General features: G+C 38.4%; 1 protein-coding gene across 2 annotated transcripts in view; it reads left to right on the top strand.

The window, feature by feature from the left end:
• Positions 1 to 26,431, top strand: part of NTNG1 (netrin G1) — a gene marked incomplete at both ends in the record, with an annotated part of 326,635 nt that overhangs the window by 227,510 nt on the left and 72,694 nt on the right. For both annotated transcript variants that reach the window (XM_082833524.1, XM_082833523.1), the window contains 2 exons: positions 9,242 to 9,414; positions 21,111 to 21,137. In XM_082833524.1, coding sequence (XP_082689650.1) covers positions 9,242 to 9,414; positions 21,111 to 21,137 — 200 coding nt within the window. The remainder of the gene's footprint in view (positions 1 to 9,241; positions 9,415 to 21,110; positions 21,138 to 26,431) is intronic.

The following is a 26,431-nucleotide window of genomic DNA, read 5'->3' as shown; positions in this document are numbered from 1 at the left end:
CAGCCCCATTTGATATTTGAAGATCCAGCCTTTTGCTATAAGACTGTGCTTAAAAATACAAATGATAATAGTAGTAGTTTATATTTATTAAGTGCTTATTACATATGAGGTGCTGTTTTCAGATATACTTTCAGATGTGTATAAGAAAGACTGACATTAACAGTGCCTTAGACAAAGTAGAAGTTTATTTCTATCCTCTTGCATTTGGGAGGTTGGTGCTCCAGAGCTGGTATGGTGGCTCTGCTCCATACACTCACCTTGACCCACCTTCCTCTGACTGCAGGGGAGGTTGTCTGAGGACCCTGGTTCCACTACCAAAGTCCACGTGGTCTGAGTGACTCAATACCCTGTGCATGTTCCAGGAACTAAATGAGAAATGGGAAAGGAGTGCAGGCCCAACAGGAGTGTCACAGACACCACTCCTGATAATATGCCATTGGCTGGGATGTAGTCACATGGCCACACCTAGCTAGAGGAAGTGCTGGGAAATGTAGTCTTTATGCCTGTGACCATATGCCCAGTTAAAACTGTTCTGGTGTGGAAAAACAAAGATCAGTTAGCAGTTTCTGCCTCATCACAGTGTATCATTCAACCCTCCCAACAACCCCTAAGGTAGGTATTTTACTATCCTCATTCTACAGAGGAGTAAACTGAGCTTGAGGAAGTTGCCTAAGGTTCCTGCTAACGCCATACTACATAACCCCAGAGCCCAAACTCTTATCCATTGTTTTCTGTAGTCTCTTTTGCATAAATGCCCTATTTCATTTAGTTTATTTTTTCATTTCCTTAATGCACAATTCAGTGGGTGTTAGTATATTCAAAAAGTTGTGCAGCCATCATCACTATCGAATTCCAGAACATTTTCATCACTCTAAAATGACTGTCCATTAGCAGTCACTCTCTATTTGCTCCTCCCCAGCTCCTGGTAATCAAATCTGCTTTCTGTCTGTATAGACTTGCCTATTCTGGGTATTTCATACAAAGGAAAACATATCATGTGGCCTTTTGTGTCTGGCTTCCTTGATTTAGCATGTTTTCAAGGTTTATCCATGTTGTTGTAGCATGTACCAGTACTTCATTACTTTGTGTTTTCTCTATTGTTATCTACATCTTCTTTATTCATTCATCAGTTGGTAGACATTTTGGTTGTTGCCACTTTTTGGCTATTATGAATAAAGCTGCTATGAACATTTGTGTACAAGTTTTTGTGTGGATATGTTTTCAATTCTTTTGGGTAAATGTCTAGGAATAAAATTGTTGGGTCATGTGGTAACTTTATGTTTACCTTTTTGAGAAACTACCAGACTGTTTTCCAAAGTGACTGCACAATTTTACATTCCTACCAACCATACATGAGGGTTCCAGTTTCTTTTTTTTTTTTTTTACATCTTTATTGGAGTATAATTGGTTTACAATGGTGTGTTAGTTTCTGCTTTATAACAAAGTAAATCAGTTATACATATACATATGTTCCCATATCTCTTCCCTCTTGCGTCTCCCTCCCTCCCACCCTCCCTATCCCACGGGTTCCAGTTTCTACACATCATTGCCAACATCTGCTGCTGTCCATCTTTTTTAATTATAATCATCCTAGTGGATGTGAAGTGGTATCTCATTGTGATACTAATTTGTATTTTTTCTAATGACTAATGATATTAAACATTTTTTATGTGCTTACTTGTACTTACTGTCCATATGCACGTATCTTCTTTGGAGAAGTATCTGTTTAGATCCTTCATCCATTCTCTAATTGGGTTATTTGTCATTTTATTGTTGAATTATAAGTTATATATTATATATAATATTATATATCATAATATATATATATATATTAAGTTTGTGAGTACAGATAGAACCTTAGTGTTGGTCAGGTTTAGGTCAGAGATTTCCACACAATATGGTGGAAGGGAGAAGGTGTGCAGAAGGATCACCCCCAGGTTTTTCGTTTTCTTGTTCAGCAGGACTTTGACACACTGGTGAGCTCAGCAGTCCTTTTCAACGTTTACTGTGCACATAAATCACCTAGAGATCTGGTTAAAATCCAGATTCTTATTCAGAAAGCCTGAGGGAGGCCTGAGATTTTAACAAGCCCTCAGGTGATCCCAGAGCTACTGGCCCACGGACCACACCTTGACTAGCAAGTGTTAGAGAATGTCTTAATACGCTGTTTAGACCATGGGTCTACTTCTCCTCTGAAGCAGTTTGATTTGTTCTTCCTCAAATAAAGTGATGTCCTAGAAGGAGCCCAGCTTTTGGAATTGACTCTTGGCTACCACTTAGCAGCAGCATGTTTCTCTGAGCAAGTTACTTTACTGCTCTCAGCCACACTTTCCACATCTGTAAATCACAGATACTTATTCCTCCTTCTCAAAGTGGTGATGAGGCTGAGGTGAAATAACATACATAAAGCATCTATTCAGTTCCAGGTCTATAGTGGGCTTTGGTAAGTGTTGATTTTTTTTTTCCACCTGCCTTAAATGATAGGTGCTGTACCTCTGACTGTTGAGTACAAATACATCCTTATCAATGTAGAGACAACTCAGGGTTACTACCCTAATTTCCTATATGGTCATGATTAAATAGAGTATTCAGTCTTGGTGGTCTGTAGTTAGTCTATGTATGTTTCATCTCCTTTACTCAACAGATTGCTTGTTCTTGGAGATTAGGACTCTACGTCGTCTTCTTTTTGAATGCATGAGACCTGTCACAGTGTTATCCATAGAATTTGTTATTAATTAAAGCTTATGGAGTGAAGCAGACAGCCCATTCCAGTAGCAGCGGTAACAATAGTGACAGTAGAAATAATAATAATAATTGAAACTAACACTTATTAATACCTTTCTGTCAGACATTATGCTAAGTGTATGCATGGATAATCTCATTCAGTCCCCAAAACTGTTCTTTGAAACACATTCATTTATTGTCCCTGTGGCAGCTGAAGCCTGGCCATACTCAGGAAGACAGCATGACTTCTGCATTGGTAAGAGCTGAGTTCTAAAGGCTAACTGCCCATAGTTCAAATCCCTGCTCCAGTTCATACTGCCTGGGAGACTTGGATTTCTTAGTCCCTCAATATTCAAATGCATCATCTATAATTATTAATAGTGCTAATTCCATGTAACTATTTTGTAGTTTATATGAAATAATGTGTGAAATATGCAAAAAGCACTTAGCACAATGCCAGGTGCTTGGAAGTATTTAGTCAAGGTTAGCTCTGTTTATTTCTTTGTTAAGTCACTCATTCATAGCTTCACAGCAAATAAGTGGCCGAGGCTGTCTGATTCAGTGTCATATAACTCATAATCTCTAAGTCATTTTGCCGCAAGTCTCCCATTTCAAATAATGTATTGAAGTAGAAATTGAAAATTCATGTGTCAAAGTGAAAAGAGAAAGGTCAAGGGGCTGCAGAGGGAGAAGAAGTATGTGAGAGGCATTTTATAATTTGTCACCTTTTGGAAAAGACATCTCCAAATGCCTGATATTTGTGCTAACTTGTTTTCTACAAGTATTTGTATAGCAAGTGCCGACCCAAGGAAGGCAAACCTGATCCAGGTTTTGTAGTGCCTGAAATGTATGCCCTTTGGGAAGGGGGCTTATTAAGGAAAAACCTTCATTAATTAAAAAAATATAATAATATCTTATTGGTGAAAATAATATAAAAGCATATGACTGTATGAACACATTGTTAGGGTCCTTCTCAAGTTTTTGAAGTGCCGCCTGATACTTAAACTTCATTCACTTCAGGGTAGATCCTCCTATGGCATAAAAGTAGCCAAAAAGCAGCAAGCCTGATTTCCCTTCCAGGTTTGTTTCACAAAGGGCCAGTTTTAAACTTCTTTGTCTTGGTACTTTTATTTGAAACACTACAATAGACTACACGTACAGACCTCTAACTCGCAGGAAACTCTGGTGGATAGCATGCTTCCCAGAATAAATATATTAAGTTATTAAAAAAAAAAAACCAGGCAGACTAGATGGGTTTTTCATACCTACTGGCAGGTGGCACAGATCTAAATGTTGGAGCCTTTTCATAAGCAAGATTAAATTGACTTGTGACAGCTGCTCACTAAAATACAGGAAGTGCAGACCTGGTTAAAAGCAAGAACACACTGGTTTTCATTAAGTTTGCATCACAGAATAGAGCTCACTTTTTTTTTAAAGGTCTGTCTTAGCAATGCCCTTATTTGACAGTGTGTGCAATTTGTTGCTTACACACAAGTGGATCTTTGAGGTACAAGCAAGTCAATTAGTTCTATCTGCAGTGTCTTTGTATGTGTTCTATACATGTAAACAGAATCGGTGAATAGGCTCAGCTCTCCAGAACATCAGATCTGACTGCTAGCAAAGCCTGTTAGATCTCCACTTGTACAGTTCCTCCCCCACCTAATGTGATGGCAAATGTGGCAGCTGGATGGCCAAGGAAATGGATAATGAATCTGTCAGAGATGAGTGGATGTCACGGGAGTCTGCCTTCCACCCCATCACAAGGCCGGAGTTCATAACACCAGGAATTGAGAGCGATCTCCCAGCATTGTGAAATACATTTTTTTTCCGTTGGAGGAAAAGCCACTCCGGCAAGGGCTCTAAATAAAGGATTTCAGTGTCTGATTGGAATGGGATGATGAGAATAAACTGAGCTGTGGAAAATGAAAGGGAGCCGTTTCCAAATACAGGCCAATGACATTGTGCCTCAGCGTCCACTTTCACAAGCTCAGCCCTGGCACAGCAGTTGTCACAATGACTGAAGAAAGTCCAGGAGCCGAGCTAGGTCAGCAGATTTACGAAGTTAGAGCTGTAGCCAGCACCCAAGCAGCACTCTGCCAAACTTTAGCTGACCCAGGGTGGCCATCCTTACAGGAAGGAGTTGAAACTAAAAGATGCACACTCCAGAACAATTATGCTACCTAAATGCTCTCCTCTAAGCTGTTTTTATCCCTCCTCTAAGTTGCGTTCTTCTCCTAGGTCTTTTAGGCATCTTTTTAGGACAGCTCTTGCATTAGCTTTCAGACATTTGGCAAATCCTCTGGAGTTTAAATTAAATTAAATTGAGTTTACAAGGTCGCACCAATTTTAGAGTTCCCTTTGCCCAATATAAGGTTAGTTATGAAATCCAGTGGTGAGGGCAATTTTCAGCATACATCATGGAGTGTTTGACTTAGGACAGTGCCTATTAATTCTCTATTCTTAGTCCATTGCTGTATTCATCATAGTAGAACAGGCACATGAAGTCCCTGCTTTCAGGAAGTTTAGTTGTTTATTAGTCACTAGTTTATTTGTCAGATATTTTTTAAACACTTATTATGTGCCAAGTAGCTTGACCCGTGTTAGGGATGTTACAATAAATAAGGCAAATATGACTGCTGCTCCCAGGAGCTTACACTCCAGTGAGAGTGACAGAAGAATAAACAATTACAATACAGCCTAAGTCTAGAGCAAAGATAGTGTGGACTTCATCCTGTGGCTGGCCTTACCTCATGTCAGAGGAGCCCATAGGAAAGGCATTCTGGTGGGTCAGAGAAGGATTCAGATAGTTAATCAGCAGATGGTTTTTGAATGTCACCTAGGAGCCAGACACTGAGATTTCCAAGTTGACATCTGAATGGTAAAAATTATGCAGGTAAAAGAGGTAGAGTTATGTTCTAGGCATAAGGAACAGCTTAAAAGATTACGCAAAGGCAAAGTTTGAAGAACTAATTGTAGAATTGGTAGTGGTGCAAATAAAAATGGGGAAAGAACAAGAGATAGATTTCAAAGGGACTTGTAGGCCATGTTAGAGAGCTTGGACTCTATTCTGAGAATAAAAGGAAATTTTTCAATGGTTCTAAGCCAAGGTGACCCAGGTATTTTTGTGTAAATGATCGTTTTGACTATTGTGATGAGATTGGGCTAAAGAAGAGTATGAGAGGAGGCAGAAAGGTCTCTATAGAAGCCAATAAACCGGATCAAAGATGATGATGATGTCAACAGGGACGTGGCAATGGCTAGAACTGTATGTATTTGAGAGTCATCGAGGAGGAGGAATTTCAGAACTGGGTGAGAGACTGAGTAAAGACAAATTAGATGTGATAGGAAAGGGAGTGGGAGTGGTCATTCTTGACCAGCTGACTAGAAGGTGATGCAATGTACTGAGAAAGAAAACACAGAAGGATGAGTAGGTGGGGGAGGGAAGCCAAATAATTCAGTTTGGGATATGCTGGATTTGACATGTTCAGGAGAGAGATCCATGATGGACGTTACAGCACCAGGACTTATCCACATGTTGAGCAGATGATCTTCACCTAGTGATAATGGAAGGAGAGAGTTCTGTGGATTCCTATGGGTAACAGAGAATCTGAATCTCCTAAAATATTTCCAATTGTTTGAGTTTATTTTGCATGTTTTTACTTTTTTCTAGGGGAAAAAAATGATGCAAATTTGCTTTAGATTGCCTATAACTCAAAAGTAGTTGAGGACCACAGAGGAAACTGAAGGGACCACCTGGATAAGAGTGCCCAAGGAGAGTCACTTAAGCTGACTATGCTGATCTAGACCCCAAAGAACAGTACATGAAGAGAACAACAGAAGAGGGTTCTGAAAATGACCTGGAGAATCCAGTGGGGAGAGTGTGTCAGGGGAAATGGAGTGGTCCCACAGAGTCAAATCCCCTAAGGAGATAGGTAAAGCAAGGAAGGAAATCCATTACATCTTCACCAGGAGGTCATGGGTGGTCTTGGCAAGAGAGGTTGTGGTTAGTTGGAAACAGTGAGTGTGTGGGAGATGAGAAAAAGGAGATGGCAAGTGTAGAAAACTCAAGAAGGGGAAGGAGAGTGTTAAAGTGGTAGCGAGAAAAGAAGACTAGGGTACAAAGTAGATATTTTTCTTCCTTAAGATGAGAGAGAAGCAATGAGTAAAAATTCTAAAAGCAGAAGGAGCCTTAAGTAACAACCAACCAAACCAAACACACAGAAGCTTTTAAAGGAATCAGAAGCTTAGAGAGATAGGGTGTCTACAGTAGGTATGATAGATATCAGGAAAGAGTAATGAATTGAGTTGAGCCTTGAATGATTAAAAATCTTTGGACAGGTGAAAATGAACCATTAATTGAAAGAAATATGGGAAAAATAAGACTAAAGATTCATCTATTCTTCTTTCACTTCCTTTTGTTATTCAAAAAATATTTTCTCAGCAAATATAAAGTCTTTAGAATAGAAATTGCCTACAACTCAGAGACTGACTACCAGTATGAAAGTATTAATAGCTACAAGATATATAATCCAATTTAGAATTACTACTTGCATTCTTGATCTTCACACATGAAACCAGCATATTCTTTGGGGTCACATTGTTCATTTCCTCATTTGGAATTTTGAAACACCAGATAGGGTGCTAAATCAGTATAAGCTGGTGCTTCTATCACTTAAGTTTCTAACATCTTCATATTTATAAACACACCCATAAATAAAGGTGCTAATGAAGGAAGGAGAAAGATTCTTTAATAAGCAGCTTAACACAAGTACCTCCCTGCACGTAGGAGATTTTTACAAGACCTAACTCATAATTAAACACTGTCTGTTTTACTTAACTGAATTTTTTCTCCTTTTAAAAGATTGTATGAATGTTAAAGACTCTGTTTACGTGTTGATGTTGAATGGGTATTGTTTAAATGGTAGCCTTTCACCTTATTATAATTTACAACTATACAGAGGGCAGAGTGTAGTTATAAGTACTATGAAGTGTAGTCGACCCCTGAGGAAGCTGAGGCTTGGTATTACCCAGGGAGGTTTGAGTGGGTGGCTATTGCTTTAGGGGCTACACCTTTTAGTTAGAAGAGAGCCCAGCAGCCCTCAGGAATAGTCTTAGCAATTCCTTTGTTTCCTTGCCGTAAGTACGGGTCAGTGTTCCAAACAGACCATTAGTGCACAAGAAAGAAATTTGGATGTTACTGTACACACATTATAGAGACCAACAGCAGTTGTTAAAGAATCTTATTTTCCTACCTAAGAAAGAGTATTGTTACTTTTCCCAATTCATGACATCTGCCAAAAAAGAAAGCAAATGTAAAGCACTATAATATTTCTTCATTTTTATGAAACTTGACTTTCTATATTTTTGTCCTAGTTCCTAGAAAGGGCCAGACTAGTTTAAAAATGCACACACACACATGCACACACACACACACACACACACACACACACTTTCGGGTTCTGACCCTGACAGATCTTGGCCCTTTACCCCCAGGTCTGGGTATCAGGTCCTTTCCTTTGTGTGGACACATCTCTTCCCACATACATTGTTCTGCCCTCTGGTCATGGACATTCTGTTGACCTAGGCTTTATTTCTCCAGAGGATGTGGCTCGTACTTTGTATCTTATAAGTTATAACCTGCTACCTCAACAGATATCAAGTTGGCCTTTGTAGTTTTACAGTCAGAGACTTTGGATATGGGAATGTATTTTTGTAGAAATTGCATATTCCATTGTTGCCTCTCATATATTACAGCATTATTCACAGGCACCAAAGGGAAGGCCTTGGCTAATGACCTCAAACCCCTGCCACACACAGGTTTTCATTTTCTAGTATTCGAAGCGTCTTTTTTCCTGAGTCCTTTGACCCATTTATGAGAGACCTTTGTGATTATTTTATGTGAGTAGGAAATCTGAGGATTATTCAGGTTACTTAGAGGCCTTCGTGGAAAAACTCTTCTGCCTGAGGAATGTCATTTCAGAGCCCAGAATGAGAACATCTGTTTATAACCGCTTGGGGTCTATAAAATAAACCTGAATAGCAAATTATCTCAATGGTTATATTTCTTTTTAAACAAATAAGAGTAGTCCTTCTGGTTTAAGGAAAAACAGAAGATGACATTGTTCTTCAAAGCCAGATGTATTGTAGATTTGATAATAGCACAGAAAAGCCTCTCACTAGTGGCAATATTTTGGATATCTGTTGGGAAATCCCTGATTTCAGAGCACAGTTTCCTTAGGTGAGCGTCAGACCCCACCTAACTGACTTGTATTAAGATTCCTCAAAGTGTGGGATGAGGTCAGCCTGTATCATAATCCCTCCCCCACCCCTACCCCCAAGGACACTTGTTTAAAAGATTCGGAGGGTCAGGCCTGCAAATCTACATTTTACTAAGTCTTTAGGGAGCACTCAAGCACTATGGGCTGTGAGAGCCGCAATCCTAGAAGACAGATGGATAAAGCCTCAGTGATCACCAAGACAACTGGACTTAATGAACTCTTGTCTCTCCTCTGCCTAGGTGCAAATGTAATCTCCATGCCACTGTGTGTGTGTATGACAACAGCAAATTGACCTGTGAATGTGAGCACAACACTACAGGTCCAGACTGTGGGAAATGCAAGAAGAATTATCAGGGCCGACCTTGGAGTCCAGGCTCGTATCTCCCCATCCCCAAAGGCACTGCAAATACCTGTGAGTAACTTTTGCTCGGTAATACCATATTTTGTGCACGATGAGCTGAGAGTTCCTCTCAATTTCACTTGCAATTGTGCTTTCACTCCTCTTACCAGGAGTCCCATTCCTCTTCAAAATGCAGCTAAAGCTTTCATCCCTATTTTGCCACTTGTAAGCACATTTTAGCACTTGGATCATCTGTTAAAGTCAGTCTTCCAACATTCACATCAGTGTGTTGGGAAATGATAGAAACCACAGGAGAAATTTTTTCTAACTGGATGAAACAGAAGCTGCTTTTTTTGCTTCCCCAAATTAATCTCCTATTAAAATAACAAAGGCATTCAAAACTCCCAACTCTGACTTAATTTTAACCATAAACTACTTCCAGAAATTCTCTAAATATTTACAATCCCATTTCCCATACTGGGTAACCTAAGAGATGCTTTGTCTAGAAGATGTTTCCCTCTCCAAATTTAGCTACAGCCTGACTTTGCTCAGTGAAATGGTGGGCTTTTTCCAAATGCCAGCAGTTGATGTCACGCCTGGCGTGTATCCTGTTAGGAGAGGCTGCCTTTCAATAAAGAGTGTGACTGTAGGCCTGTAGGGACCACCGTAAGAAAAGGGATGTTTGTGTGCATGTGAAAAGAGCACAGGCATTATCTGTGTTCACAGGAAGCGTGAGAGATGCCCCGTTATCACTCATGTGGGTGCCCCTCTGAAATCCCTGAACATTCCTAGGAAAACAAGTTCTGACACGCTCAAGGAGACAAGTAATTACTTCCAGAATAAATTGCCCAATTCCATGCATGGACCAATTAGCCACTCACAAAAGCCCAAGGTTTGACCTCTCTTAAAAGTAGAGAAGGGTGAGGTTGAGAATACACCCATTCAAGTGAGAAGTAACAGAAACAGCAGGACAGTGAGTAGTGGGGGAATGAGACCTTGAAGAGCCACCAGCTCCATGCAAGGCTAAGAATTTTATCAGGCACTTCAAAGCAGCAGCTGTGAGAAACCAAACCTCAGAAACTAATAGCCAGGAACCAAGACCTTATCAAGTTAAATGTAAAAGTAATGGACCGAGTAACAGGCCATAAAAAATGGGGGCATGAAATGATGTTAAAATTTCTATGAAGCAGGAAAAAAAATCTGTCAAAGGCTAAAAAAAAAAAAATCCCCCTTTGTGAAGGTATTCCGTTTCTTTCTGTGTTAAAGAAAAAACTGACAGCCTAGCTCCTAAAATTAATACATAAAGTTCTGTTGAGCAGAAATGATTTTTTTTCAAGGCGGTTTTATTAACAGAGACTCCATGGGCTTTCCTCAATTGTTGAGAGCCATAGACTTGTGAATTCAGGAGGAATCTCATAAGGTTATTTGTTGCCATACCCTGTGACTAGCTAGAATTCCTATCACCACAGTTGTCAAATTTAGTTTAAAGGTTTCCTCAAATGAAAATGACTCAGATTTCATTTTTGATGTTTGCTGCTCCTTTAGTGGGACAGGATGGAAGAGAACAATGTTTACAAACACTTGGTGGCATTCTAGCTCATCCTCAGGGCAGGCCAACTTGTCAGGGCTACTAGAAAGGCAGCTGGGAGAGACTGCTGTTGAAGGCATTGGCTTCTATTCTAACATGACACTGTTTTTTTCTACCCATAACTGTACTTCAAAGTCTTGCTTATTTCAAGACATTTTCACTGGAAAGACCTTGTTCCAGCCAAGCTTTTTCACTGGAATGGATTTCTTGTTATATTCTCCATGGAAATGGCTTACATAGCCCTAATATAATGCAACCTCTTTCAATTGTCCATGTGGATTCTATTGTCTATCCATCCCTTAGTTTTTCTTGGTCTTCTCTAGACTTTTCCCCATTTCTGTTAAAATATGAAGGTGACAGATGGATACAATGGCCAAGGAGGTTGAATTCAGCGTTTCAATCCTCAATATGGCCGAAGCTAGATTGAAGATTTTAAGATAACCTGCAATGGTCCAGTCTTGCAATGGAAAGAACCCCTTTAAAGAAATCTCTGCCACATCAGACTGCTTGCAAATGTCCAAGGACGGAAGTAGGCAATTAAGTGGTTTAGTACACAGGTTCCAGAATCAAATACCAGTTTGTCCATTCACTAGCTCAGTGACCTTGAAAAAGTAAAGTATCAATATTAACCTCTCTAACACTTGGCTTCCCATCTGTATTGTGAGGATAATAACAGTTCTTACCTCATAAGGATTTTGAGAGAAGTGAATAAGCTAATGCGTGTGATGTGTTTAGCATAACACCTACCACAAAATAAGTGTTCAAAAATAATTTTATTTTTAGGCTTTTTTTCATAAGGCAGACTTGTCAATTATTGGACAGTTTTAATTGTTATAAAACTTATTTCTTAACATCAATATTGAGTGTCTCCTAATTTCCAACCACTTTTTCTTTTTAAGTCTTAAAACTCTATATCAACCCCAGTTTTCTTTCTTGTCCAGGTTAACATCATCAGTTCCATTTCTCATATGATAAGATTTTCAACTCTCTTACCTAGTTGTTTGCCCTGGAAGTCCTCTGAATTTTTAGTGTGGAAATTTAAGCCAAACTCAGGACTTCTAGCACTGTTATGATTCTCCTGTCATTTTGGCTTTTTCTTACACACATGCATACATGCACACACTCACGTGTGCACTTGCCCACACATACGTGACACGAGTTGGTACATTACAAGTCAGATATTAAGAGGGACACTCAGGATATGCTGTATGCTAATACAGGAATAAAAAACCTAAGAAGTAAAAAGGAGTGGCTACACTCTCTGATCCCTCAACACCAACTCTTTAGTAGCCTAGAAATAACACTCATATTGGATAATCTCTGGATTTAGCAGAACTTCAAGCAGCCAGGATTTTTGAATAAGAAGATCAGTTCCTGCCTACTCTTAGCATAAAAACTAGGAAGGCTTCATTACATCAGGAAATTTTAAGATCTCCCTTCAAAACCATTCAGCCCATCACTCAAAAGTTCCTTAAACTGGGACCTTGCTGGGAATACTATGGCTTGGAAGTCCTAAATTCTGGAGCAGCTCCAAGGCCACTTTTGTATGGAGCATATAGAGCGAGGAGAGAAGAATACAGAGCCCCAGCCCTCTAAAACACCGCCACCCCAATCTGTGAGACACACCACATTTCCCCATGCCTTTCATTATAATAGACTCGGCAGAAGCAGAAGTAATAACTCTTGTGATGATATTTTTATTCATTGTGCTTTTTACTGAAGACTCAGTGTGTTTTCTTGGTTCTTTAAAGCCATATGTATGTGTATCAATATATTTCTTATTTTTCTACAAAGCTTATGTTTTATCTGTAAGACATCTTTCTTCTTCTCCCTATTGATCTTCATTCTATTTTTGATAGAATTCTATTTTGAATGTCCTTTGAATTTCATTTCTGTTTTCCAAGTAGATAGAAACTCTGTCCAACTTCATGCTTAATCATGATTCTCTTGATTCCCCTTGTCTAGCTCATAAATAAAATTCTGATCCCTCTTGAAATTCTGATCCCTACTTATAGATGCTGAAAACTTAACAATTAACCTTTAGGAATAGTAATTTCAAAAAAGGTAATATAATATTGTCTATACCTCTGCTTGCCAAACTGTGTCCTATGACCCTTACAAGAATTCCATGGCCAAATAAGTTTGGAAAATGCTATACATTATACTGACTCTTAGATATTCACATTACCTTATTAAAAACATTTGAGAACCCTAAAATAAGTAATCTATTTTATCATGTGTTTCCCACACTTTATTGTTCATGGAACACTTAAAAACCTTCTATAAAACACTCTTGGGGACATGCTGCTGTAAATAATTTCCTCAGCTTTCTGATAGAAATGTCATTGAGAAAAGCCCAGCTAGTTCAGCTGTATTGAATCTTTTACTTTCCTCTTACCTACACAGTCTAATATTCTTCCAAGAAAGAAAATTAAATTGGTCTGACATTGACGTTATTTGTTCAGAAATCCGACTTGAATTGTTACACAATATCTAGGTCTCCTCTGAGCGATGGAAAGTAATTTAATGATTGTTCTATTATTTTCTCTGGTATCAAATTTGCATTGACCAATTTATATTTTCCCGGGCGTACATGTGTATGTCATTATCCAGACAATTTCCTAAGTGCTTTACATGTATTAGTTCATTCTTAACTCACAACAATTTTATAAGGTAGATGCTACTATTTTCACGTTATAAAGGTGGAATCTGATGACTACTAAGGAAAAGTATCTTGTTTAAGGTTTAGCTACCTAGTCAGAATGAGAAGGAAGGTTTGAACCCAGGTGTGTCTTGAGCCCAAAGACTGTACATCTCACTATATGGCTTCTCAGGTTAAAGTTCAGTGACTTCCTCTGTCCTCCACTGGGATGTGGACTCCATCTGACACCTGTTTGAACAAGTCGGTCTTCTCTAAACCTGCTCTCTCCCACTTTTCTTCCTAGATTGCTGCTTGTTATTTCTTTGCCTTCAAAGGCTCCCCTTCTACCTTGCTTTAAATTTTCATTCTCAGTGTACAGTTTTCTTCCTTGATATTCCTATCTAATCTTGTGGTTTTAGATCTTATTAATATTGGTTTAATGCTAATAAACAAATTATAGCCTGAATCTTTCTAATGAACCCAGGCCATTTTTTTCAGCTGTCTATGAAAATCTCAAAGTCAACATTGCAAGATACTGAATTCATTTCTTTTCCCCAAATCACCTTTTTCTTCACTCTCTATTGAAATTCTGCTCATTTTTCGAGACTACTCCTCAATGCGAACTCCTCGATGCAGCCTACCTAGCCTGTCCTATGCAAAATCAGCTGCTCTTTTCTTGATAATGTATGTATATATATCAAGATAGATTCTTGGTAATGTATGTGCACTTACAATTGGTTGACTGTAATCAAAATTACCATGATAGTGATAATAATGATAGCTAATATTTATTAAGCTTACCATAGCCTTTTATATTTTGTGAAGTGCTTTATGTACTTTCTTGCATTAAATCCTTACAATGTCCCCATGGGGTGTGTACTATTTTTATCCCCATTTTACAGATAAAGGAACATAGGCACATAAAGGTTGCCCCAAGTTCCCACAGCGAATACATGACAGAGCAAGACTTAAACTCAGGTCATTCTGACTTCAGGACCTAAAATGTTAGCAATTTAAGAATGGGACCATATTTTATTCTTGGCCTTCATAAATGTTTGTGGAATTAATCATTTGGTGAATAAACAAGTAAGCCTATACAGTCTTGAAATGTGCTTGTGGATGCATTGACCTCCCATCGATCTTCCCATGTCCCCTGGAATATGTGGCCTTCACAGTTCAGCAGTTCTAACACAAGGGCCTTCAGTCTCGCATAGGAAGAGGCCAACGGAGATTTGGAGGAAATACAATAGGAAAGAGAATCACTTATTTTTCATGGGTGCTCACAACCCATGCAGCCATCTAGAGATGACATATTGGCTGGCTGGTTTGTATAGGCCTCCCTAAGTGACATTCATGGCCTCAGTGACTTGACCATTGTTGGGCTCTGACTACCAGTTTTTCAGGCTCAATACCCTGATTCTGTCAGCACAATAAGAGAGGACCTTCCTCTAAGAGCCTTACATATATGAACCAAGCTGTAGGGCCAATATATAGAGCCAGGATACCTACCAAGTTATTCATGTACAACCACTAGTCCACAGTCACTTATTTGATGCTTATGGGACCAGATCTGATTTGGAATTCAAATTTTTTTTAATTTTAAAAGGTAATACAGTGTACATACATTATGTTACATCAATACCCACAGCAGAATATCAGGTAGCACCACTTAATCAAACATATTTCTGTAGCAAACCTATGATTATTTTCACTGAGTGAGATAAAGGAGAAGACCTCATACCCCTTCCAGTCAGGTTTTGTCACCAAATTAGTTCAGATCACATTATGTCATGCTGCAGCTAAATTTTGGGGAAAAAAACTTTGTGTCTTCAGAGGTTTTTTTTGTTTTGTTTTGTTTTTTGAGGATTAGAGATAAGGTAAGGATTAGAGATAAGATAAGATAAGATAAGGATATAATAAATTGATCAATAATATAGAGTAGCTGTTAGAGGCCCAAGCTCTGGATCCTGGACCTCTGGATTCAAATCTCAGTCTCCTTCCCAACTGACTACAATGATCTTGGGCAAGCTCTTTGTGTTTGAGTTTTTCCCCGTCAGTAAAATAAACCTGAGTATTGACATCATAGGGTTGTCTCAAAAATTAAATGAATTAACACACGTAAGATACTTAGAATGGTGGTAGGCACATAGTAAGCACACAATGAAGTTAGCTGTTATTATAATTGCACTGAAATCTAGCATGTGGACCCATCCCAGTCTAAAGAGCAAATTCTCTCTTTGGAGACAACAACTGTATGGGGAGATAAATTGTGCCCAAATGCCGGATTATTCATCCACAATATGAAATAACTGTTACAGAGTTCAGAATATTTAAGTCCTTATGATCAGTGTATTCTCTCCCCTGTAATTAAGTCTCCTTGTAGAGCCAGATACTAATCAGAAGGTTTCTTGGTGAGCATGGGAATTAAATTCAAAAATTTTAATGATTCAAATGCTAATAACATCAGGCTGAAACATCGGACCCATCCATCCTACCCCAGGGTCAATCTCCCTAATGCCAACAGAGCACTGAAGGCCTGAAAGTTTACAGGTTACCCCTCCCTCTTCCTGAGATAGTGCTAGGCCAGTACTGCCACCACATGCCTGAAGATGCTCTTCTTTGCAGGCTTTTACCTTCTGACTAGCTTTTCTTCCAATCTTCAGGTATGTTAATACACTAAGTTATCAATAGATTAATGTCACCTCTGTCAAATTTGTCATAGACACTCAGGCCCCAGAGCCCTTCTGTTGTTCTAAGATGACTTAGCTAACTCTGATTGGATCATTTATGTGTTGACTTAACAGTACAATTCTGTGAAGGCAATTTTATTTCCTTCACTTTCAAGTTCCTGGGAGACAACTCACCGTACCTTCTATCCACAGCAGTTTGGACCAGGGAGCCGGGTTGAAAGGACGTTGGAAGTAGTTCCTCTAGAATACAAATGAGGCTGCAGAATGTTTTCTTACTCATCACCTACTTCTTTTTCAGCTGGGCTTTTTGGAGGTAGAGCTCCCAGTGGCTGCAGTCTGGCTAGAAGAAAATCTAGTCACCTACTTGATAGGCTTTTTTCAAACCACCTAACACAACAATGGTAATATTTTCTCTCAGTTTAAAGCATGCTGAATCCTCATCTCTTCTGCCTCCCTCTTGATGAGAAGCTGTTGAACTTCCCATTGATTCTCAGAAGGAATGATTTTTAGCACTGCATTCATCTGCTTTGAAAAATCAGAGTGTTTATTTTTGAGGTCTCCATCAGGTTGTCTTCCTTAAGCTTAACTATGTCCCCTTTAGCCACATACTTGGTGGGAGGGTTAGTAAAGTTGGAAGAAGAAGAAGGAGACGGAGAAGGAGAAGAAGAGGGAGGGGGAGGGGAGGAAGGAGAAAATAACAAACTATATAAGTCTACTAGGGTCTCGTCCCCCAACTGCAGTAGAATTCCTTAAAAAAAATAAATAAATAACTATGGGATTGGGGAGGGCTGGGTGAAGAGGGAAGAACTGTAAGTACCTACAAGCTTAGCACTTTCACATTCTTTGGCCTTTTGGCTTACTCAACATGTATGTGTATCTCTGACTGAAGGAGCATATCTATTCTAGAAGAAGCAGAAGTCCTAAACTCATATACTATGTATTGCAGAACCTTCCCTTAAAGCTCATTCGTACCTGTGTTTCATTTCCTCGGTGTCAGTTTAGCAGTGTCTCAGTAGATGGGGATAATTATCTGCTCTAGTGTTGACTATAAAGGGGTCAATTTGGACGAGGACCTTACTTCTCATTGTGCCTTCGATTTCCTCTTCTGTAAAATTAAAGTGCTGAGTGAGATTATTTCTTAACTCTCTTTCAGCTCTCCATTTTTGGTCACTCTTTCTGAATTCACTTATCTGGTGCCTTCCTTTTTTCTTTCCTTCCTATCTACTTATCATCTATCTTTCCCAAAGATTTTTGAGGTTGTTTCAGAGATAGATTTAAGCCAATGAAGCTTAAATTACAGGGCCCCTCACTAGACTCCTTCTAAATTAAAAAAAAAATCTAATTTCATGTCTGATTTTATACTTTAAAGTTAATATTCCCCCAAAAAGCTCCTAGATTTGTGTTTGCTTTAGGTCCCACAAAATCTGCATTTCCCCCTGGATAGCTTAGGGAAAAAGACAAATAAAAATAAGAGCTTACAAATAGGAATATAAAAGGAAGGTGTGAGAAAAAAAGAATAGAAAGAAAATAAGCCAAACATTAAATCAGTTTACCCAGTTGAGCATCAAGCTGACCTCTGAGTTTCCTGGAAGGCAAAGTGGTGAAGGGCATATCTACACATTGTATAACTCTTGCTATTAGAATGGAGGAAATTTCCAAAGAGAACAAAAATATTTATTAATACTGAACTCTGAGAAATGTCTCAGTGGAACATTTTATAGGGGACAAGACCATACTATGACCAAAAGTGGTATTTTCACTCTGATAGAAACCTTCTATCAGAAACAGGCGATAAATTTTTGCTCAAATGTACATCGAGCAACTCCTCTGTACCAGGCATTGTCCTGAGCAGACAACAGAGATACAGACATGACACTCATCCCCTCAGAGGTCTCAGGCAAACACACAATCATAAGGATAAGTTGATAAGTTGCTCACAGAGGCCTGCACAAAGAGGTGTGCCATCACAAAGGACACTGGCTACAGGGAGGTGAAGAAGGAAGGGAAGAAATAACTTCTGAGCTCAATTTTAAAGGTAAAAATATTCTTTACATAATAGTTGTCACTTCACAGGGAATGGTTAAAAAAACTGCCAACACGTCTAGACAATTTTCCTGAATGTAATCTGACTATCATTCCTGTGGCTTATGGGCAACCATCACTGTTGTAAGATGGAGTTGCATTCATTGATTCAGCACTTACAGACCCCAGAGAAACCCACCTTTCATGAAATGAATTGTAACCTTCCTGTGTTCGTTTCTTAAGCATTTGAAAGATTTCTCATGACTTACTCATAGCCTTTTCAATGCATATAACTGGTTTATTAAATCCTTTAGTTGTTTGTAGAGGACCAAAAGCAAGGTGTTTGAACATTACAATAAGAAACATTAGGGAAAAAATAACATTTGACAGTATACTAATGGACATCCCTTGGTGCTCAGGTATTTTCAACTTCAAAAATCTTTATTCCAATGAGCAGTTTAAAAATCTTTTCTAAGCAATTCCCATTTTACAACAATGGAATAGAAAGTGATTCACCTGGTAGCACCTCACAAAATTTTAAACCACAAAATGAGAAAGAGCCTGAATTTTAAACATCCAAATGTTAGTTAATAGAAAACATCTTAATGAGGAAAATAGGATCTCCTATGGTCTTGCTTGGCAAGGTTTGTATAGCTGCAATGAACATTTCTCCCAGCACTGGCATCCCCAAAGGCATGGAAACATTTCTGCATCTTTCTAAAGTATTCAACTGCAGCAAGTACTGCATCAAACAGTCTTACAGGTTTGCTCTCCACTGTGTCTGGCCAAACATCCTGAGAACTCCCCCTTGCATTATGCATGGCCCTCTAACTCCATGCAAGTTTGAAAACACATGAAAAGTCTCTTCCTGCCATCCCAACTTCCATTCTCTTTGACTGATTACGAAGGCATAGCAGTTCCTTGTAATGGAGCAGGATTTTCAGTCATGGGGAAATTTGGAGCTTCTGCAACTGACACTAAAATTATGATGCTGCCATCATACCTCACTCAAAAGTGGATTTGCAAAGGAAAAAAATAAAGATTCAGTACCAAGTCAGTGTCACACTGTGGCAAAGATAGTCTACTGAAATGTCGGGTTAGGAATCCAGCAGTCCTTTGCAGAAATCGCATCCAGCTTGAAATTCAGTTCAGACAAAGTTAAAACATGGAAATGAAAATTTAGCTTTCCAGTTTTGGTTGGTCAGCGATCAGTAATTAAGCTGAAGCATCATAAGTTCTGTGCATTTAAAATCAAGAGACTTTGAATATATCTAATAACTGAAAATAAGATTTCATCCCTTCCAGGCTTTTTTAAAACATCTTGGTAAGCTTTAATTTCTCCTTCTCCCCCCGCTTACTAAGAAATAGGAAAATAGCTCTTGGTTTTAAAGAATACAAAGCTAGAAATCTCTGAGCAAGATGCAATGATTAGTTAAAATAAGCAGAGGGCAGTTGTTCAAAGATTAAATACTAAAATAGAAATTTAATGATTCCTACATTTACCACCTGTTAGCACACTTCACGATGTGGAGAACAAGTCCGAACAGCTCATTAACAGCTATCATTTATTGACTGTGTACCATGTGTCAGACATTTTTATGGATTATCTCATTCAATTCTCACAGCAGCCCTGTGCAGTAGATATTATTAGCCCCTTTCAGATGAGGAAACAGGCTTTTAGAGAGGCTGGGAACTTGCCTGAAATCACCCAGCTAGTCAGTTGCAAAGCATGACTCTTACTCAGTTCTGTCTTATTTGCATCTCATGCTCTCACCCACACCACTCCCTGAATTTAGTGGAAATGTTACAAATCTCTGACTTCTAATTAGTAGTATCTATTATAGTGTTGCTTGCTTGATGACCCAACTATATCAATAATAGTAATCACAGCAAAGATGGTTGGTTATAGCACATACCACCTGCCAAGCAATGCTTTGAGTACTTTAATTATATATATATATATATATATATATATATATATATATATATGTAATCCTTGCAACAACTCTAAGAGGTGGAGAACTGAGCCACAGAGAGCGTAAGCCACTGGCCCCAGGGTCACGCAGTCAATGAGTATAAGAGCAAAGCTTCAAAGCGAGACAGCCTGGCTCTCAGGCTAGGGGTTTTCATCCGGATACAGACTAAATTCATGTCCACATTTATACCAAGTTCAGTCACATTCTGAAATGGTTCTACCACCTCAGCAGAGCTTGGCAATTAAAGTAGAAGCTGAAAAATCGACGAAGCCCAAATCGAACAACCTAATGTGCTCTTGAATCTTTCTGCTCAATTTAATTTCTATTACAGAATTTAATCCAAATATCTGACAAGTAAAAGAAGACGAAAAATGATGGTTATATGTAGTTAATCAGATAAAATGCCAAATGACTTTCAACACCTAACACATGCATATCAGCACATCTAAAGAGATCTATTGCATATGTGGATGTATTTGCACAGGCCCATATAATGCATACTTGGTCTTTGTGCCCAGAACACAAGCCTAGCTTAATATCTGTTTTGAACCACATAAAAATTTTCATTAACCTTACAAGCAAGCACAAAATGTTTGATATCACGAAGCTGTCTTGAACAAGCTGCTAAAGTTGAACATTAATTTCCCAACTCTGATGAGTTCAAGGAGTTGTAGAATAAAGCAAAATGGTCTCAATGGATGGATATATATTTGGGGGTTTTTTTGTGCTATTTTTCTTATGACCTGAATGTTATCAAGTGTTTATGTTTCTGAGATTTTTATATCATGTTAAAGATGTCACATACTAATAAATGTCTAACAGCTTTTCTTTATTGTTTTCTTTCTCTCCAGGTATCCCCAGTATTTCCAGTATTGGCAGTAAGTAAAAAAAATTCACCAATCCAATTCTAGGCCAGCTTTGCTTTGTTGTTCAGCTCCTCAGATCTATTTTCCCAGTGTCCATTTCTGACGTAAGAGAGTATTTCCTTTGTGAATTGAATTGCTGTGTTTGTTCTCTGCACATACATGGTGAGAGCACAGATAAAATAGTTATCTGTGTATAACTCCTCTGGGGATATGGCAGTGCTACCGCTTGCCTGACTACTGTTAATCAATGAAGGCTACCTTTACAGAGGTGCAATTAGTTACATAACCATAACTCATTTAGCAAAAATATAAATAGTCCTATTTACCCATACCTGGTAACCAACAAACAACTTGAACTCTCTCCCTAGGACTGAATATGAATTTCTACTGTAATTTAGAAAAGCAGAGAATGAATGTTTTAGGCTTATTCATTAGAACCGAAAGAAATCACCATGCAACCAGGGAGCAGGAATTTTATTAGTGCATTAAACTTTAGCCTTTGTGAAGGCCTGAAAGAGGTAGGTTTGTGATCATTAGTCTTACTGGAGGAATGAAGGAAAAAAATAATCAGTATGTCCATTTCTCCCTCCTAAAATACAATTATCCGTGTTTTCCTGACTACTTAGTTTCAAGTTTGATAGAGAAGGGGTATGAAAAAATACATGCAAAATTTAAGAGTAAGGATACTAGAAATTCCTGCAAGAAATATTTTAGTAGAAATATCAGCAACTGAAAAGAGAAATCTCTCTTCAACATTCTGTGGAACATTTCTCTAGCACCATTGCAAAGAGAATTCTACCAGCTGTCATGGGAGAACCAGGCTGTAGCTCCCTCTTTACATTTAAAACAAGGACACCAAACACCAAGCCTGAAATACTCACTGAGGAAATGCCCCATAATTTTTCAGAGCCGAATCTCACATATTTTTAAATATTGTTCCCTTTCCCTCTGATGGCTAAAACCTTTGGACAGCTACTGAATAACTGATTTGAAATAAAGTACTGAAGAAGCCAAGATTATGCACTGTAAGTGAAAAGAAGCATTTTCACTGGGGTTTCACCCCTCAGTCTTTGTCATAGGTGCTGGGCCACACAGGGTGATATAAGTGTAAACAGCAGTGATTGGAGAATTCCAATACCCAACATCCATCTAAAAAGCAATACACTCCTAATTTGGATAAAACAACTTCCCGCTTCTTATAAATGCAGTCAGGTCTCCCAATTTATAAGTCAACCTAGTTTACTTACGCTTGAGGATAGGCCCGCACGTGGGTTTGTTAAGAACTAGACGTGTTAAATGCCATGAAAATCAGCCGCTTTGTAAATAGAAATAGGAGTAGTGTTCACATTCATTTAGATACCAGACTAATGCTGCAGCTTCCTCCTTGTGATCTTGTTGAAATGGCATCAGTGCTACAAACTTGCAAATGAAAACCTTCAGATCTAATAGTCTAATTTTTCTGCTGTAGTATCTCCCTTGGCGTTTGCGTAACTGTATAAATATGCCACATTGTGCTCCTTTCAGGCCTTGACAATTGCATTTGCGCATACATTTTGGAGCAAAAGGGAACCAGATGGAAGCAAACTGAGACAGATAATTGAGGCTGCTATGGTGATCTGACCCGTCAAAAGTTTCAGAAATGGATGGATGGAAAGTAGTTCTTTGGTGTTAGGGTGTGTTTCTGTTTGGAGTGTCAATCGTATGTTGCATGGAATTTCTGACTGTACTGCTCACCCAACATCTCATTCGGCCGCCTCCACCACATGCCCCATCTCTGAGCATCAGCAGATGTTGACCTTTTACACACTGAATCGGGAAATTCCAGTTTTGCTTTGTTTTATTTTGAAATCAATGGTGACCTGAAAGGATGCTTTGTTTTGCCTTTGGAAAATGTATTAACCTTTATTATCAGGAAACTAGGAAAATTTAGCTCCTTAATACCTAACTAAAACCCTCTAACAAATAAAGTGATAGCTTGTACCCCGCCTTCATGATGCCTCTGGCTGTTCTGCTTGGAGTGCAATGGGTGTTTCCTCAGAGTTCTCAGGCAAACAGGATATAAGCGCTTCCAGGGGTCACCCAACATCACACACGACTAGCTTGCTTATTGCCTGGCTTTAAGGTCAAGAGATTTACCATAAAACCATCAAACATGATTGTATCTTCTAGGCTGCTTTAATGTCATTTACACATTCCTTCTTTGAGGACTCATAAGGTGCTCGCTGTGTGCACTGGTGGATGGATTCCTTTGCTCTCCAAAGGGCAAGAATTCATGCATAGATGACTCACTGCCTGTTCTAGAGGGCACAGAAATGGGGTTTCCAAGGTAAAGCCAGAGAAGAGAGAGCTGCTTGGATTTTTAACTAATTTTGGGTGTTTGCCAGGGCTTTTCCCTTTATCCCAAGGAAGGAATCAATGAACATAATTCCAAGTACATAGAAAGATGCCATTATAATATATGTAACACCCATGAGATTTCCATCATCAAAGAGCATCTCAAGGAAAATGAATGATGCATATTATCAACATAAATTATTGATGTATGTAACCATAAGTTCATATACATATGCTATATACAGAGTGACTGAGATTTTAGAGGACTGTTAGATTTCAGTACAGATTTCAAACTATCAACACCTGTATTAAGGTTCAAATGCATAGACAGAGTGGTCATCCTTTCCGATCATCTGCTAAAAATGTTTTTGAAACAAATTTCCCATTAAGGTCATTTGTACCTGCTGTTGTCTATCTATTAGGAAATAGGTTTCCCAATCATCCCAAAAGTACTTGATTTAAAACTCAGTCATTTTGATGTGCTTTGGCCATGGCTGAAAAAATATTGGTGATAATGTCAGCAATTAATGAATCCCAAAATAGATCTGTAGCCATTTGAGCCTTATGAGCTCTGTTTTTCCTTTACCTGATGTAGTAGTAATTCATTCAGGTTTCACTTTTTATGTAAAATGTATCATGCACTTATAAGTAAACATTCACAATTTTATCCAAGGGAATATTTGTTGATGCTGATGATCCAAATTAATATTTGGTTTGCTGTGGGTGTTTTTGTTAAAGTGATAAACTAATCATTATGTTCGAACATATATTATCAGATCTTTAGCCTTGAAACGCAAGTAATTTCACTAATTATGTTAAACAGTATATTATTTTTAAAAAAACATAATTAGAACAACAAGGGTTGGCCTAATGTGCAAATAGCTTTGTGTGAGTGATTATCACTTAAAAAGTAAATAACAGAGGTTAAAGGTAACCAAGTCAGAGGTTAAAGGCAGATAATCTACTGAAAATTCACGTCAGGAAACACCATTTAAAAAAACTTGGAATTTTTAAATAAACAAAACCATTTCTTAGAACAGCAACAAAAGAAAAGACATATGTAGACATTTTGTGAACCCAAGTGTACATTGTTTCCTTAAATTACCTTCAAATGATTGACATCATGGTTTATAAAGTGTAGAAATTGATGGAGGCGTTTGGCTGTCCCCTCCTCTTCAATTTATTCAATTTGAAACAACAGTCCATTTAAGGGAAATATTCCATTTTCCTGCTTTCTCTTATAATGAGCATTGCCTTCATCACAGAGTTAAAAATTCATCTCTAATTTGATTTAATTGGCAGGACTATTAAACAAGGGAAGTGCTACCTGCAGGGATTCATCAGCCTGTTGAGAAAGCTCAGAGATGTTTTCATACTTGAAAACATTTGATGCCAGTTGGAGACCTTGTAAAAGTTGTTTTCCATACAGCATCCAAATATTTTTGTTCAGAACTGATTTACTGTAGAAACCTGGATCGTGAGGAAAATAACAAGGTTAATCATTTCCCCACTCAAGGGTTATTAGTAATCTTGTTCATTCTATCCAGAGAGCTTCAGTGTTTGTTTTTCTCCCTTTGCTTTAATACTACTAAATCCCCAAATAAAAGTTTCATTTGAATCGCCCTTTAGCTAATTAGGTTTTATATAATGAAGAAAAAAATTATCAGGCTAGTGTAGCTATATGGCAAATTGCATGGTGTGCTACATTAATTTTGAACTGTTTGCTGATGTTCTAGAAGGAAAGCTAAGGTCCCAGGTGAGATGCCTTTGGGACTTTGTTATATCATGTACCCAGTATTCTCATCACAGATCCATTTCATATTTGTGTAACTAGCATTTCACATTCATGAAACCTTTGTGGTTATCCAAAAATTGAATGAACATTAGGACATAGCTGCTTCTTTAATCCTGAAGAATAAATTAAATATTCCAATGAAGAAGGGGGAAGTACCCCCTACCTTAAAAAAATAATCCAAGAGGTTTAGCAATCTTTAGCAAACAACAATTGCCCACCTTGAGCAATGTTGACTTTTGTCATGTATTAACCTTTTCCCAGGTGACTTTAGAGTGTCAAGCCAATTTTTAAGTGTGAGCTGGTATCTGTACCTTTGCTGTTATCTCTGTGTATGGGCATCTGGAAATTCCTAGCTTAAACAAAGATTTGCCAAGATCTCTGAAAGGTCCTATGATGAAACTTCCAACATGTAACTGTGAACTAAGAGTGGGGTATCACTGAAGACTTCTTAGAATATCAATAGAGAGCTGGCCAGCTAACTGCTCCACTTCCTGGGAACTGGAGGGAAATGTCCCCACATGTCTACAGAATTCCATTTTACAAATGGTGAATCGGAGGTTCAGAGTGTCTGAGTAACTTACCAAATGTAATACGGCCAGGAAGGCCTGTTTGACTCCGAAAGCTGTGCTCGTAACATTATACCAGGTGGAAGAGGTTAGAAAGAAAAATTCTAGATTTATTAACTCCTACTTCAGACTCTTTCCAATCTAATACATTGCACCTTAGACCTGTTGATCCCTGAATTGACCCATTTCTGTGCAGGGAACTTTAGTGTCCTGGAGAAAAACAGAAGTTCATTTTCTGTTATCTCACTGTGTGGTCAACAGAAGCTACATTAAAATGTGCCCTTCCTCTACCACCATCAATGATAAACATCCTCGGTAAGCTGAGGGAGAGGGGAAATGTAAAGATGTTACATATATTATAGAACATGTGACAGCTCATGAAATTAGCTATGCAAATTGTGAAACATGCTTGTACATATTCTATGACTGTAAAAATCCAAATGTTTACTTTATTGACATAGTCACTCATAGCAAAAAACATTCTGTGTGCCATCTCAAGGGCAGCCTTACCACTATTACATTAAAATGTATCTTCCCCAGCAGTCTAATGATGCTGTATTTCTGAGAGTAGGCAGCTCACTGTAAAGATGGTAAGATTACCTCCAAGGCCC

Source organism: Leucopleurus acutus, assembly GCF_964270905.1.
Source record: "Leucopleurus acutus genome assembly, chromosome: 2".
Lineage (NCBI taxonomy): Eukaryota > Metazoa > Chordata > Mammalia > Artiodactyla > Delphinidae > Leucopleurus > Leucopleurus acutus.
This window is presented reverse-complemented; position numbering and strand designations above follow the sequence as displayed.